Below are 17808 nucleotides of genomic sequence, written 5' to 3' on the forward strand. Positions count from 1 at the left end.
TCAAAGAATGATTAACTTATTTCGGACGAGCCAAATACAAATTAGTAATAAAATGTACTTTCTTCAACCATGCAGAGAAAAGGCTGTGGGTGTGTTAAATGATTTTAAAGTCAGTAAGGGTGGACACCAAAACCCTGCTGTCCCGATTCACAGTGTGCAATTAAGTAGATCACATAGGACACACATGAACTCTGCATCTCTTTGATTGGTTCAGTTGAAAGAATTGGTTATTCCAAATTGGGGTTTGTAGAGGGGTTTCTGGGTATAAAAGTGGACCACTTACACTTAAAAAAAGAAGAAGAAAACTATTTCACAGCTGGTAAACTGCATTCATTAAAATGTGTTAAACTCCAAATGATGTATAGCTACAAATAATCAGGCAGCTAATGTTGAGTTAAATAACTGACCATTTTAGCACTTCTAATCCACACAGGTTTGAGATTACAAACAATACAAAGACTCAATCACTGTTCTCAATCACACATTAATTTGCATGGCGTTCAAATCAGGTCATTTTATTACACTTCACCGTGCAGAAATGTTATTAAAATGATCTGGAGGGAGGTAGATTATTCTCAGACAGGTGTAGATATGGTTTATCGAGCAAGTCAAAAGGAGGCTATTTTTGTTTTTAATATCTTACCTTCCTTAATGAGTCCTTTAGATAGCAGTAGATAATTTTGTCGTACATGTGCTTCTTCTCATACATGAATTCACAAATCTGATAACTGAAAGATCAAACCAAGAAAGTGGCTCAAATTAATTCACAACAGAGAAACAACTTAAGACAACAAGACATACAGGTTTCTCTTCATTAAGACCCTGAGGTCAAATGTTAGTCATTTCAAATTACATTAAAAAACATACCCAGAGTTACATCTTAATATACTACAATATACTACAATATACACTCACCTAAAGGATTATTAGGAACACCATACTAATACTGTGTTTGACCCCCTTTCGCCTTCAGAACTGCCTTAATTCTACGTGGCATTGATTCAACAAGGTGCTGAAAGCATTCTTTAGAAATGTTGGCCCATATTGATAGGATAGCATCTTGCAGTTGATGGAGATTTGTGGGATGCACATCCAGGGCACGAAGCTCCCGTTCCACCACATCCCAAAGATGCTCTATTGGGTTGAGATCTGGTGACTGTCGGGAGCCAGTTTAGTACAGTGAACTCATTGTCATGTTCAAGAAACCAATTTGAAATGATTCGTCCTTTGTGACATGGTGCATTATCCTGCTGGAAGTAGCCATCAGAGGATGGGTACATGGTGGTCATAAAGGGATGGACATGGTCAGAAACAATGCTCAGGTAGGCCGTGGCATTTAAACGATGCCCAATTGTCACTAAGGGGCCTAAAGTGTGCCAAGAAAACATCCCCCACACCATTACACCACCACCACCAGCCTGCACAGTGGTAACAAGGCATGATGGATCCATGTTCTCATTCTGTTTACGCCAAATTCTGACTCTACCATCTGAATGTCTCAACAGAAATCGAGACTCATCAGACCAGGCAACATTTTTCCAGTCTTCAACTGTCCAATTTTGGTGAGCTTGTGCAAATTGTAGCCTCTTTTTCCTATTTGTAGTGGAGATGAGTGGTACCCGGTGGGGTCTTCTGCTGTTGTAGCCCATCCGCCTCAAGGTTGTACGTGTTGTGGCTTCACAAATGCTTTGCTGCATACCTCGGTTGTAACGAGTGGTTATTTCAGTCAAAGTTGCTCTTCTATCAGCTTGAATCAGTCGGCCCATTCTCCTCTGACCTCTAGCATCAACAAGGCATTTTCGCCCACAGGACTGCCGCATACTGGATGTTTTTCCCTTTTCACACAATTCTTTGTAAACCCTAGAAATGGTTGTGCGTGAAAACCCCAGTAACTGAGCAGATTGTGAAATACTCAGACCGGCCCGTCTGGCACCAACAACCATGCCACGCTCAAAATTGCTTATATCACCTTTCTTTCCCATTCAGACATTCAGTTTGGAGTTCAGGAGATTGTCTTGACCAGGACCACACCCCTAAATGCATTGAAGCAACTGCCATGTGATTGGTTGATTAGATAATTGCATTAATGAGAAATTGAACAGGTTTTCCTAATAATCCTTTAGGTGAGTGTATACACTGGCCGTGGTGAAAGTAAAGTCATGGTTTTAACAGTGGATTTAGGCAGTACTCAATACTTTCTGTGAGTATCTTCTTACCGTGAATGGAGCATATAAGACATGTTTACATTTGTTATTCTGTTTCTCAATCTTACAATGTGACTTCGTGAAGATGGCATCGTTATGCTGTGAAGTAGCATTCCCACTCAAATTAACCAGACTACTCCATCTATTCTCAGGCATTTTATCATATAAATGTATCAACAAAACACACTGGGTACTGGTCAATTGAAGAAAATCACTCTGCATGGGTTTGAAAATATCTCTGAAGCCCACTCACAAAAATTGGGAATTCAGATTAGCTGCAGCTCTGGCAAGCAGCACTGTACTCTGCCTAACTAGTTGCTTTCTTTGTTTTTTCTTTTGGAAATGCAAATGATATTTTGGACCTGTTACCACATAAAGCAGCCAAGATTAGAAATGAATGGTGATAGGGTTGCTGGAGTTCACAGCATGCCAGATTTTATTTCAGTTAGCACATCCACATATTTTCTTTCTCGATTTTTTTCAGCGCACATTCTGGCAGAGCCTTTATTTAGCATGTTAATTCATGAGTTTGCAAGATAGCATGTCTAGCTAATTCATTCCAGCATGATTAGATGTTACAAGATTACTTTCATAACGTCACATTTGATGAACGTCAACATTTCCTCATGGGAACTGTCATTATACAACACGTGTATAAACCTCTCGAAAGGCCCCCGATGAAAACATGCACATTTAAGATCAAACGTTACCTTGCTCAAAAAGCATGACAATTCAGGAAGTGCTGTCTGCAGGGTGTGTCTGACACCTTAAAACCTTCACATGAAACACATACACATACTCACAACTCGGCCTTCTCTGCTAGACTGATAAGTCTGTTCTCATCAAATTGTGCTACTCCTCCAACCTGCAGCAGCTCCAGGAGAACCTAAGACCCAAGGCAGCACACAAGACCATTTGTCAGTTTAATACCTGTATCAATTTACAGGTGGAGTCCACGGTTTGAAAAAACAAAAAACAATGCAGTGCAATTTGCTTCTATTCCATTAAATGTATGACCAGCAATTAAATGTCTTTGGATAGCTACATATAAACAAAATCGGCTTCCAATTCTTGCAAGACTGAGCCGCCAAGCTCAAATGAGACTGAGGAACCTAATAGTCTGAAACCTACGTTTTGGGCTTCTCATAGCTATATGTGACAGTGCTTAACATCTTTCTCAGCATGATGGATATGTAGTAGTGGCCCAATTCAACAGAGAATTTACTTTTACAAACTCTTTTAGGATAGCTAGATTCATATTAGTGTCATTGTGCTGTAAATACCTGGTATATACTGGACACAAATCCAAGTTTCAATGAATACTTAAAGAACACGATCATTGAACCTAGAGAATGTGCAGTTGTCACTGCTCTAAGATACGGTACAACCCGAGTATCCTCAGGCAGTGTTATATGTAGTATATTTCCATCCAAAATGTGGTATGGATTTTCTTTTCAGCGAAGGGTATTTGCAGCATGAAGATTACATTCCCCCCAGATCAGCTCTTTAAGCTCACATATAAATTTGGCATCAACAATTAACAAGTCTTTTTAGAATTCGATTAGTTGGGCACTGGGATTAAGAGATTATAAAACACTAACCTCCAGAAAACAACTAAGCCATGGGGCATTATCAAGAGAATAGCAAAGACAGTGCTTACCTGCTGTCTCTCCGTGTGTCTGGAGTCATCGTCTGGACTGCAAAGGAACTCAAGAACCTGAGAAGACAATAACTTTCTAAGATTAAATAGCATCATGATTCAAATTATATATAAAAAAATTAAAAAAAAATTAGAAGACCACCCTACATGCAGAAATTAACCCCCCATAGACCAGCATTCCCTTGTCCACCCTACTATATATACATCAAAAAAGGTCCTTTTCTGAAGTCACAGGCATCATTTCAGTCTCTTTGGATGGCTGATTTAGTTTTAGGTAATGCTTATGCTTATGCTTGTGGGGGCTTCTTTTACCACACTTATATAGGCCTGTGTGCTGCATGGCCTTGAAGAAACTGATTTCATTTAACAACACGGACAATAGACCTGCCCAGGCGCAATTCCCAGCAGCTACTTGCAATGCTAAAGAGGCTCAAGTGGCATTGCAGCTCAACGATACAGAGTTCCATCCATCCATCCATTTTAGAAACCACTTATCTTGGCAAGGGTTGCAGGGAGGCCAGAGCCAATCCCGGCAGGCATACGGTGCAAGGCAGGAATACATCCAGGATGGGACCCCAGTGCATCACTGGGCACGATACAGAGTTATGGGGCTCAAAAGCATTTCCCAGCCAGCTCTGGATTTCCAATAGGAGACCTGGGTAAAAAAATAGCCTTTACCTGGTCAAAGAGCTTTCTGTTGACGAACAGCGTGTTGTTGGGTTTCGCCAGCTGCCGGGCCAGGAAGGTAAAGAGGCAGCCCACCTGGGAAGGGGTGAAGTCTGAGTTTTCCACCATGACCTGAGAAGAGACACAGAGGGCCTCAGTGTCCATGGATGTGCTGTCAGACAAACTGTGTTTACTTATCTTGCGCTGCAAAGGGGGAAACCAAAACTGAAGAGTTTTACTAGTAGAAGAATCATACTACCCAGACAGAGCTTTAAGTTGGGACTTAATAGTATGTCATGAAAGCTTTATGCATGACACCAGAAATCATTTAACCAAGAGCTTTTCCACATTTTTTATTATATTATTTTTGCTTGATCTACAATTATCATCATATGCAAATGAAACCCTGAAGCCACACAAGACAGTTTTGCACAACAGTCCGTCTAGCAGTAGTCTGAAATTAAAAAGGTAGGTATAATCTGAAGCATACTCCTGGGCTGCTTTTCATTTTATTACATCAAAGCCTAACATAGCGGATGCTAGAAAACCACTTAAAACAATTAATAAACATTTAAATCAAACCCCAAGCAAAAATGAAAAAAAGCATTTTTGTTTTTCTCCCAGGTAGCCAGCAAACTAAGCCTTATAGGACGTCAATTCTTAAAAAAGCCACCCACTGCTTTTCTACAAAATGGCATGTTTTATGTGCCAGAGACCCTATAACCTGAATTCTTGTACAAGAGAAGTGCATTCAAGCCTTCAAGAAATCATCTTTCTTAATCATTATTTATCAGCCTTTTCAAATATTTCCAACCGCTTCTTTTCCCATTCCTTTGAGCAACTTTGGAATCTGAAAGCAGAGTCGGTAGGCAGCCCTGATTATGGGTTTAACAGAGAAAAACATTTCTGTTAAAGGTCTTGAGGATGACCTTCTAGTCTACTGTACATACATCTGGACTAGAATAGAGCTTTTAAAGTCTGTGGCAAAGCAAATCTGCAACAAATATACGCTTTGAAGAGATTGTGTACCTTTAAAGCAGTAAATGTGAATTGGTTCGAAAACAGTAATGGGAACGACAGGTCCTGATAAGGAACAGCTCAGTGAACACCATGGCTACATGTACCTTAGTGACGCTCAATGCACTGGGACATGTTACACAGATTCATTGAACTACATCTCCCAACAGTGGTGAAAAAAAAAATGAAATCTATTAGCACCTATATAAAACACTGATGTGTAAGGAAGATGTCAAACACGGTGGGCAAAAAAACAAGCTAATAGCACTTTCAAATCCAGTCATGTTCAAACCATTTACCCAATTATGCCGTACTCTTTAATCTCTCCCGAGAGTCATTTAGTACACTTTCGAGCAGTTTGAGAAGGTTGAACACCTACTAGATCAAAGTTCAACAACCATAAATTATCCCCAAATCATGAGATCAGAACACACGTTATTACACTTTGAAAATCACCATATTTCAATGTAGTGCTCCCAACCTATCAATCGCAATCTACTGCTCAATCTTGACACGTCGGAGAGTAGATCTTAAATGATTGATTGATAGATTTTAAAATCACGGTAACAATAAATTGAATATATTAGAAAACATATGCGTTCCGTTTCTGTGCAGTTAATATAATGGAAAGCTATCAGGAGAGCCATGCAGATCCATGCAGGGCTGCAGGATTCAGAGATACAAGAAGACATGATGTAAATTCGAATGGGGGGTCTTATGTATTAAGTTTAAATATTAAACACAAAAAATGATCCGTTATATTTTTGCTTTAAGAAGGCTCTTGGGGAATGAATAATCATTTAATAAGCATTAAATAATAAATAATAAAGCATTAACCTTTACTTTCAACATTCTTTTCTAATTTCATTATTTTAATAGCACAATGAGCACAATGAGCCTTCTACTTTAAACCTATCATTTCCACATGGAGTGGGAGGAGGAGGATTTTATGACAATAGCGTGTATTTAACCTGCAAATGCACACTTGGCTCTGGCAAAAAAAAAAAAAAAAAAAAAAGGAAATGTGGAAAGACATTGTAGAGTAGTTCATAAAAACAAACTCTGAATATAGAATGGAAACGTAAAATTTAGCTTCAACTTGGGCACTACAATCAATGTTTACCAATAAACCAACAGGTCCAAGGAAGCAAGGATTGCTTAATTTCATGTCAGTAATTTGACATCTACAGGAAAGAAACCATCTGAAGATGGTGAACTTTATAAAGCAGTTCTAAAAATGAAAACTCCAAACTGAAGATGTCGGATGTGTTGCTCTCTGATGGTTTAACACACAGGGTATGCTAAGAAGTATGCTGTTTTAAGACCTGAATGCAAAACTAATGTGTATTCAATTAAGCAGACAAAGTTCAGATTAATCAACCAATATCTCGGGCACAGGTGGCATAAACTAGGAGGCCTTGCCAGCTGCATGGGCAAGAGTCTGACAAGCCCTTGAATTAGATCATAAAAACAGTAAGCAATGATAAAAAAGGCCGTTTTTCTGAGGGCTGATTGGCCTGGATAGCCATGTGCCTAATGAGCGCCGGTCTAGCACTCGAGCTGATGAAGGCTCAGACTGATTGAAAATCGCTCCCATCACAGTCGGATCACCGAGAATGATTCATGCGCGAAGGCACTGGCCCCCTCATTTGTTAGCATATGGTTTATAAAGACGGACCGTGGTTTTGCATTCGAGGGCACATCCTGCTCAACCCCTCGTGCTCTCTGGTCCTCCAGTGTCTGAGAAGAGCTTAATTAGAGAAATTAACATGAGCTCCACATAGCAGCAAGATCCCTAATCAAGGCCTTTTTGGACGGGTTGGGTTAATTTCCCTCTCCTCCATTTGTCTGATGTACTTCCATTTTAAACGTGTTCTCCTGCGTTTCAACGAGCCTTGCACACACAAAGAGAATCTGGCTCTCCTGCAAAGTAACTCTGACAGTCTCAGCAGATCCAGCTCAGACTAATACACATTCGGCCTGTAAGATCTGGGTATATTTTCCTTCCCTTCGTGATAAAAATGAATTATCCGTTTTCTCAAATAATGGCAATGATATGCAAGTAGTGGAAATCCATTATGCTATCTCTGACTCATCAGAAGAGATAACATCAACAAAACGAGCATAGTGTCACACAAGACTCTTTGCCAGATGTATGGGTGGATTTGGCCAATTCTATCTACAGCTATGGAACAGGGCTGACAAAGGCTGTGGATTAAAATGTTCTCCTAACAATTCACCACACATCAGCATTACAGCACCTTCACAGGCAAACCACAGGAACAGACTAGGGGTACCTTAAGCAAGATGTCCACGATCCGCTGCTGGTATTCCAGGGCCTGTTTGTCATTCTTGAAATCTTCAAAGGTCTGGGGAGCAAAATGTAAAATGATCAGACACCTACATATAGATCTGCCATATTCAATCTCTCTTTATAAAAAGTATAATCAAAAAAGGGCTGTCTAGTTATGTAACTGATTGAAACACTTATGTTTCAGGAAGTGGATAATTGTATGCGGATATTTAGTGTCCGTCTATGTAAATGTCATCTGTACGTTTATCTCTGGTTTCAATTACATTTTTTTCTAATGTGCATGTTAGTGTGTGACGGTGACAGTAATGAGATCACAGTTCGGCTAAGGATCCAAAGAAAACTGAGGGCAAGAAGCAGTAAAGGACAATACTAACACTAGAAAGTTCCTATCACACCATTGCTTATTTAAGGGCATGTACTGCTCATTGCAAAGGAGGCAGTTCCAAAGAGAAATAAATTACTAAATTACTGACGTTATTAGCCCGATTGCTGGAAGTAATTCTGTAAGTTCTGTTCTGCGGTTACTGCCACAGTAAATTAGCAAATTAGTCTTAACAAGACATGGATTTCATGCCAACCTCCAACTGGGTTGTGACAGCTTTGAAGTCAGCTCACTGTGGTGCAAGTACTCTCTGTCCTTGAAAGTTTAACAACGTGACTTTTCTTTTCCCCCACTTGAAATACAACATTGTGGGTAATTAAACAAGTTCTGTACGCTCGTAAGGGGGTGTCTTACCAGTGCCAGCACATTGAGGAACTCTCGCGTGTCGAAGTGCAGCAGCGTGCGGATGTATGGATACACCTCCTCCTCCGGAGCCGCTTCCACCGAGTGCAGGCGGATCAGGAACTCAAACACCTGCCAAACACAGACCTAACACTGTGAAGGGCTTTGTCAATGCATCACATGGCACCATTCTGAAGAGGACATCTATTCACATCTTGCATTCCCATGTGAACTGAGGGTTTGATTAAACATTTAACAGACCAAAAAAAAAAAGTTAAGGGCATCTCTGATTGGCTCCTGGGAAGGTTAGAATACCAGTAGCAATTAGTAACTAAGTATCTGACAGCTCAATCAGAATAAAATGCATCTGCCATGTCATCAAAATACTGAGGAATACATTTATTTGTCCAGTTTAAGTTCTATATCATGCTAGCAATGGCAATCTGTAACACTATCCCTTTGGCACCTTATTGTATGAAAGTATAAATGTTTTGGTCACTTGCGTTTGTTGTAATAATTTTTTGTGTGGTTATGTACAGCATCTTCAGGGACATGATCGGCACAGTCTCGAAGTTGTCACACAAATTTGGAGGTAGTTCACTATTTATAATCTTTTTCATATTTCCTATCTTCATTACTACATCTCTTGCATCTCTTCATTGCTATATTTGTGTACCAAAGAAATGTATGCGTCAGATTTATTGAACTTCCTTGACTGCAATTGGGGGGGGGTGAGGGGTAGCTTTGTAGTTTACTCAAGTGCCCAGATTTCAGCTTATTTTGTTCCATTGTACTGCATTCTATTGTTTTGCATCCTGAAATTGTACACGAACCTGTATGCAACGATTGTTCCATATATATATATATATATATAAATATAAAACTGGATGGTGAGAACTGTTTCCACAATTCATTAGGAAGCTAAGGGCTATAAATAAGACTGGACAAAAAAGCTAAGGTTTTGAATCCCCCTTCAATTATCGCAGTGCCAATACAGATGCATAGACACAGTGGAAAACAGAACAAAACAGGAAAATTAAAACAGTCAGAATAGATAATTCGATTGCATTGTTTACAAACAGACAATCTGAGATGGCATTTCAGATCACATTTAAATTAAAATAGCTAATGTATTCTGAAGAGCTCACTTATGTCCTACCCATTCAATCACTGCCCCCCTCCCCGGCGTCCCATTTGCTTTTCCAGACCCAGATTTTATCAGAGATTTCTCCTCTCGCTGTCTTTCATCATTTCAGCCAGGCAGTCATTCTTTCAACAGACCTTAAATGCAATGCAGAACTCATTTTCCATGTAGAAAAAGCTTCCATTTTTTTAATATAAAAATATAGTTAGAATGTGTGTCCCAATACTGTGCATATTATCAGCCACTAAGATATTGTCTGACTGTCTGCTACAGACCCAGGGTGTCAGCTGATGACAACTTTAGGACTGATGAGGAAATCTTGGCTGCAGCTTCTTCCATACAAATATGAATTTGGCAGGTTTGAGTAACACAATGGAATATTGTATGCATTTCTTTTTTTTAACAAAATTAAGTATTTTCTGCAGTTAGGCCTTTCATCTTCACTGTGCAGTCCTGTCAGCCTAGACAGAGGTTTCCCTGGCAATCAGTTGCAAATGTTTTTGAAGATACAGAAGTAAAACACAATCCCTGTTACAAGTTGATAGAAATAAATACCATACTTCTCTAAAAACACCATGTTACATTTTGAACTTAGTTCAAGCAGAATGCAGTATGCAACACTAAGATGTCTTCATATTTAAATTTATAAATACATTTATAAATCGGTCGTGTATGGTAACGAAGACCTTATTAAAATGCTGGAGTTTTTATAAAGGAAGCAAACTTTTCCTTCACTGAAGGGTGGTAAGTAAGCATTTATTTTTGCCATTGTATTGTTATGGCACAGTAATTCATCTGCATTAATTAAAACAATTTCCACAATCCAGGAAGAGGAGTTCAAAGAGTAATTTGCTCTCAGCGGGCCTCCTGAGAGAAGAGAGATGAAACAAGGCGGTCAGCCTGCGTGAACAGCCAGTCGATAAGGATTATTTATAAACAAAGCCTGTGATAGAGGGCTATGGAAATCAAAGGAGCAAAAGAAAACAAAAAACAAAACAAAAACACCTATCCACTCTCCCTTTGAACTGGTTTTATCCTGAATAGACCTTTATAAAAAAAAAAAAAAAGACTATAAAAAAGTATTCAAGTAGAGCAAGCTTAAAGCACCTCCAATTTGTTCTTTATTAATCCCACGTATACACGACTGAACAGCAATGATTGCTTTTTGCGAGGTTCTTCTAGGCAGCAGGAAAGAAAACACATGCAATTTTACTGTCACACTTACACCTGGGACTCATTCAAGCTGAAAGTCTCATTATATTTACCCAACAGCTCTTTTTCTCACGGAGCAAAGACGACACTGAGCAATTTTTGTTATAGTAACCAAATCGAATCCTTACAAGCTACTAACGTTTACTATTGTCCTTCACATATAAACACACGTGTGTCCAGTAAACATAACAAACTCTTGAAAACACACGGGACAAGCATTAGAATGCTACAGATAAAGTATTTGGGAACTAACATTACCTTCCACTTTTTACTACCAGAATAACTGCTAGATGCTGGGTCAGATGGACTCTTGCTTATCAGAACTACATCTGTTGGGAATGTTCTACCAGCTTACTGACATGCAGTTTCTAAAAGGAGTTGGCATGGTGTAAGGGTACCATACGAGTTTGAGGCCTGTAAGGCAGGACATCCCTAGCTTTGCCTTTCCTAGACAGACTTAATGCTGAGGGCCAATGACTTCATAAGATTATGCCAAGGACCATGTCCACACAAAGGTACAGCATCAATTATTCTCAGGGATAGGAACTTGGCACCAACAGAAGGTATCTGATATACGATTCCTTCCTCCTCATTTTAAAACAGCCCCACTTCCAAGTGTTGATTTTCATAAATACTACACTCATTGGACAGCCTACTGCTGATCTCAGTACGTTACCTCACATAGTCCTTGACAGGGAACATAATCCATGAAAGCAACTTAAAAGCAAGTTCAAAAAAGATCTTAACATAGAATTATGAAAATTCAGCCGATAGGGGTCTTCTACATTTATTTCCAATAAATGTGCCATGTTTGATTTCAGCAGGATTGCATCAGCTGAACAGTCGATTCTCCTGCTCCAGAGCAAACAGTAATGCAGGAAGGCAGTGTGTTTTTATTATTGTAAATATTTAGACAATGGCAAATATGATGTTGAAACCTGTGCTGTCATTATGTTTCTTAGCGCAGAAACACGTTGAGTGGTCAATAACGGTGACAAAGGATCTAATGCAGATGTCACACACTACACTCCAATTGCCTTTCAAAAGTATAATTTACTGCGGTTTGAAAACTGCCCTCCCCTCCAGCTCTTTAGAATGCTGATCGTTTGGAATAAACAGGGAGGTCAGTTCCGCTTTTCAATCAAGCCTTTAAATGATCATTAAGCCCAGAGAAAGCGTGACTTGCCACGGAATGGAAATTTCTCAGAGCAGCGAAGCTGAATAATGCAACAGAAAGCTTCGGCCCCCCTCATCACATCTCAGGGCCTAAACAAGCCAACCCAATGTCACCTGAAGGTCACGTTGTGCAAACTGGAATCATTAGACTGCTTTTGAAGGCAGAGGAACAGTGTCTTTGAAGCGGGAGGAAGTTCCAAAAAGAGACGCGTAATGCCAATACCAAGGAGAAAAACTTGCTAATGAACCACACCAGTACCCCAAGCACTGAATGTTTGCAGTAACAAACATCGATATGTACACAAGCGCTGGCTGAATATGAAAAAGTCTGGAGAAATAAGGTTGCAGCACAAAATATTTACTTTTAAATCCTTTGATACTACAAACTGAACCAAAAACTGAACTGTAAGCACATTTTCTAAGGAGGATGTGCGTTGATTGTTCTAATTTTCATATATTTTGTTAAGCAGCCAGTGTACACCTAATGAGAGAAATATGACATTATTCATTGTTGGATGTCTCGTCTCATTTGATTTCATCAGCTTTCATAACTTGCTCTGGGTTATTTATGCCGCCTCCCATTTATCATGGGAGAGCTTTCTACACTCGACCTGGCCTTGAGAAGACAGGATTGCTATGTAATCAGTAATGACAGCTCTGCTTTTGGGAACCCGCATTGTGTGACGTATTCAAATAAAACATCTTTGCCTGGCTCTGTCTTCATTAGTTTTTTCATCATACATTTTTGTTGTATGCATATTACACAAAATATATATATAGCCTGTACTATTGCTTTATCATTAAGCAGACACTTCAAAGGCCTTCATGTACATTAGCACCATTTTAAAGACTTCCCATAATATTGTTATATATATTCGGCACAGAGACTGATCAAGCTGAGAGTGTGATGGCACTGCAGCACAGGGGGAAATGTTAGTTTTTTTTTCCAAAATTATGTTTCCATTAGATATTCCTACAATTCCTCATTTAACCTTTCCTGGTTAAGCAGCAGAAACAAGCCTCAGATATCTTACTATTGTCTGCAGCTCCTCTTTAAAATGGATCCCTGGAGGAGGTTACACTGGGATATATTTGCAAGACCCAATTTTAGCTCAATCCCAGAGTAAGTATGAGATCAGAAATCCTCCGAGCAGCTTGCGCTCCCCCTCTTTGTGTTATTTGTGGCTGGTTGACGATGATCCTACATGAAAATCTTTGCCAGTGCCTCGCACATCGAAAGATACAAAAGGCCTGCAGCGTTGCCAGTGTGCTCAGTAAATACGATCAAATCGCAGCATTCAGAGCAATAGACATTTCTTTATTAATCCAATAGTGTCCAAAGCTCCTGTCCCTCCGGGGCTGAGAAAGCTACAGTGATTGCGGAGCTGGGTGGCAGAAGGCGTTTAGGTCACTAACCTCTTGTGCCTTTAATCTCCGGAGGCCATGATTCATCACAGCCTTCCGATATGACAACTATATGAGGTTTTGCTCAGTGCAGTCCAGTTCATCTCTTTTCCATAGACAATAGATACCATGGTCCTGGGTGCTCCAATCCCAACAGGCCTGGGGTGCCACTAAGAGGGAGTGTTCAAATAACAGCTGCTGCAGTTGCTAGCCGTTACTCCAGTACAGATTGGACAGACCATTTGAATACCTCATTTAAATGTTGAACAAACAGCCATTTCCGTTGATCAGATAATTTGGAAAGGTTTTATTTCAGTGCTGCCCATTAAGCAGTCTTTCACTATTAAACTTATGTGCATACGCTATGTTAGTTTGTTTTTTGTTCATTAGTGGACATATTTGTGCCAAGGATACACATTCAAAAACTTTTATATGCCTACCTGCAGATATTGAAACTGCTATGTCTGTATTTCTGGCACACTGTTCTGAATCACATGTAACCACCTTCTTTCCTTCTTCCAGTAGAGCTTGCTAGGGACCAACTACATCTGTCAAGGAGGTGGTTGTTATCCTTAATTCACCCTTTATGATTTATTTCATTTCGACAACCTTGTATTCATTGTTTTAATCTGCAAAGCGCTCTGGCTACCTAGAGAAGAGAGATATACCAACTATAAATAGATTGTCTTTTCCCAAGTGATGGAGCATTTCAATGGTTATAAAGATATTTTTTCCATTTAATCCATTCATACTTTTATGTTAATAAAAATAATAATAATAATAACATGCCAACCCATAGTGAATTCTTCACTTAGACTGAAGGTTGAATGAAAAAGAAAGAAAATAAAAAACAGGACAAAGAAACAAGAATCACTGCTGCTATGGTATAACTCATCAAAAGATCTTGAGTGGATGTGTTCAGACTCAGGAATTTCGGTGAAGGGTTTCAGCAGGAAACCCTTTGTCAGTGAACGCTACAGACTTTCAGGACTCTCCCCTTCCTCTCCAGGAGGGCAAACTACTCCAAACGTGTTCCTTCGGAGGAGTCCCGCTCCTCTTTAAAGTGGCTCCAAAAGCTCTCTCTCTGTCACCCACTGTTCTCAATCCTGCGGCTGCATCTCTTCGCATTTAGTTGCGTAGCCGCTGACAAATCATGACAATGTGGAGGAGAAGGAGGGGGAGCTCTACTGCATATCAAACTCAAAGCTTGTTGGATTTGTAGTGTACAGTGATGCCCCAAACTGAAAGGTAATGTCCTGATGGGCTCCAAGCGATTTGCACAAAGACAAACGAGAAAAAAAAGAAAAGAAAAACTAAACCAACAAAACATGACAAATGAGGCATGTAGGCAGTAGAGAGAATGCCGGGAGCTTCCAGTTTTCACTTTTTTTTTAAACTTTCTATGTTTTTCAATATGCAAAGCTTTAAAGAAAAACTTCTAGTAAATTTAACTCAAAGGTCACAGATAGAATTCAACAAACAACGGATTTGAAAGGCTTTGTTGTGAAATGAAATTAATATGATATTGAAAGTACACCGTTTTTCATTGTGGATTGACTTGATCAGCAAAATGCATAAACCCAACATCAGTGCAGTAACAACAGGTAATTCATCCAGATATAGTCCACACAATGCTCATGCAGGGACTTTAAATTCTGCGAGAGAAGAGACATTTACCTGAAAATACAGCAGCGAAGCTAATGTAAATAGAATTAGAGACCGGTAGAAATGCAGAGTGTGAGTAGATGTAAATATTATAAACTGGCAGGTAATGTCACACGGACACTTCTAAGGCAACTGCATTCACCAGATCACAAAAATGCTCTTTATCAACACTGGATACAGTTTGTCTTTGAGAAGGCTGCGTTTGTGTATGCACATATGGTTCAGTTAACTAAATGCTAAGCTATGCAATGCTTTGCAGATATGCCGTCTGCCCCTTGATTTATACAGTAGATAATCACAATTCTTCTTTCAGTTTACACGGCCAGACAGCCTTGCCAATACCTAACTTGATGGAACACTGAATGTAGAAGGGGAAACAAAGTGAACTGCATACATAAACCAACAGTGCCATCTAGTAGACCATGCTGAGTGTCTATGCTTGAGCAGAATACAGCTAGGCACACCATCATTTTGCTGCATGCAAAGTCTTGATAAACCTACATTTAATTCTAGGAGCTTATCATTCAAGAATTAAGGAGATTATTTGCTGGCTGCCTTTTCATTTTCTCTCCTTTTAGTTAACAGCTCTTATTCTGTAGTTTCTGTCTATTTCGTATAATAACTGTTGAAGTAAGGAAGGAAAACTATAGTCTCTCACCATGATAAAGGGGTAAAAATGATGGAAAAGCCAACCCCTTCAGTTAATGTGTACACAACGCAGAATGCAGGAAGACGCGTTCAGTCCACGGTTTCACACAAAAACAGGCACAAATAAAAATAATAACTCGTATCAGTCCCTTCCATGAAGTAGTGCACCATGTGGTCTGCAGACTCCAGAATCAAGTGCATTTTAATGCAATGAGGGGTGCTGGAAGAGCAATCCACCTTGCGGAGAATGGGTTGGCCAACAGAAGCGGAGATAACTTTGGCAGGAAGACATTTTCCCTGCCGCCTGAAGAGCATAAATTTAAACCAAGGATTTATTGATAATGGGAAGATGTGCTACATTACTTAACACAAGTAAGGGTGTCTTGCGATTTGAGTGACATTCAGGGATTATGTGGAACTAAATGTGTCAACAGCTCTTCTGCATAGTGAGCTGGAGAATAAACTATAACGAAAGCCCATTACATTCTGCCCAAAATGATCAAGTGCGATGTGATTTTTCGCCTCAGAGAATGTGTGATACACCAGGATGCAATTTTGCAGGAGGAGCAGAATCAATTTCATTTGGATCACAAAGTTTAAACACTTGATATTTCACAATGCAGTTCACTAGCATCTGCTATTTTGCGATAAAAACTTGGAAACCTCAAATCGATATAATCTGTAATAGACCTAATTTGGGGGAGACGAGGGATCAGTTAATGATCAGTGTGTAACCCTATGCTCTCTTGTTTCTTGAAATGGTACCTGGAAACAGCTGGAGATGTTGGAAAATGTGACTGAAATGTCCCCATTTTGAGCTCAGTCAGAACTGCATAAGAAGCAAATTAAGCCATTTCCAGTGAAAGGTTCAACTGTGATGCATCCGTACATGGAACCTACCTGGTTCTTCACTTGAGGCACAAGATCTTCTGGAATGTCCCCCAAAGGATATGCTCGTCCTGCCAAGGAGCAGCTGGGAAACAAATACAAACAAAAACTAATGTTTCAAGAAAATAACGATAGGATGTGTGTATCATACAGTTCCCATCACTGATTTAATTAGGAAACGCATAAAGGACCACACAAATAGGCAACTAAGGATTCCCTAACTTAATGTGCATACTTAGAGTTACAGCTTACCTTATCGACAAACTTATTTTCCCTACATTTATTAAAGAAATAAAACCAACAAAAAAATAAAGACCTGTTATCTTATGTTCTTTGAACCAAGTCAGGGTTCGTCATATAGCGATTTTCCATAAGCAATCACAGTTTAATTTTACACCCTGAAAAATCTGCCTGTATTGTTGTAAATACACCCAGATACAAACAGAACAGATATACCTATGACAATCTTACCTTATGTATACCAAAAGCTTGTTGCCCATTACAACTTGTTCATCTGGAAGATAAACAGAAAATGTATTTTAATTTTGGATCCCATTGTTGCTGTTGACAGAACCCTGCAATGCACACAGTATTATGTTATTTAGAGAAAAGATGGGATAGCTTATACAGCAAAGGTCTAATTAATTACAATGCAATTGTTGAATACAAAAACTGAATTCAGTTGTAAAGAACTGGCAGAAATTCATAAAGCACACGGTTCTTTGCATAATCCATATTCCAACTAGTTCTGCTCGATGTCTGTTTGGAAGCTAATTTGGCAAAGGGTTGTCATCATAGTCAGTAGAAATCAAAGCAAAACACAGATCAGAGAATCTGATGGAGCTACTATATACAAGCAGGAAAGGTAATCAGCAAGAAATCAGATTAACAGAAGCATGCTTATGATTTAAATTCTCAGCTTATCTGAGTTATAATGAGAGGAAGATTCAGCGTACTGGCACCTGACCATACTCATTTATTTACCTTTCTTCAGCCTCCAATCAACAATGTAAACTGTAGTAAACACTGTTATAAAACTGCAGAGTGCTCAGCCTAATTGAGGAGGCACAACACAAAAACAAATCG

At 39.4% G+C, this 17808-nt stretch overlaps 1 protein-coding gene across 5 annotated transcripts in view; it reads right to left on the reverse strand.

Moving 5' to 3' along the window:
* vps8 (VPS8 subunit of CORVET complex) overlaps positions 1 to 17808 on the reverse strand; it is a 183437-nt gene that overhangs the window by 121351 nt on the left and 44278 nt on the right. For all 5 annotated transcript variants that reach the window (XR_010804780.1, XM_066688393.1, XM_066688391.1 and 2 more), the window contains 8 exons: positions 17194 to 17236; positions 16735 to 16807; positions 8598 to 8717; positions 7845 to 7916; positions 4543 to 4662; positions 3865 to 3921; positions 3008 to 3090; positions 644 to 728 (listed from right to left, as the gene is read on the reverse strand). Coding sequence is in view for 4 of the 5 variants with exons in the window: in XM_066688393.1 (XP_066544490.1) it covers positions 644 to 728; positions 3008 to 3090; positions 3865 to 3921; positions 4543 to 4662; positions 7845 to 7916; positions 8598 to 8717; positions 16735 to 16807; positions 17194 to 17236 (653 nt within the window). In the remaining variant the exon portion in view is untranslated. The remainder of the gene's footprint in view (positions 1 to 643; positions 729 to 3007; positions 3091 to 3864; positions 3922 to 4542; positions 4663 to 7844; positions 7917 to 8597; positions 8718 to 16734; positions 16808 to 17193; positions 17237 to 17808) is intronic.

Source organism: Amia ocellicauda, chromosome 16 (assembly GCF_036373705.1).
Source record: "Amia ocellicauda isolate fAmiCal2 chromosome 16, fAmiCal2.hap1, whole genome shotgun sequence".
NCBI classification, from domain to species: domain Eukaryota; kingdom Metazoa; phylum Chordata; class Actinopteri; order Amiiformes; family Amiidae; genus Amia; species Amia ocellicauda.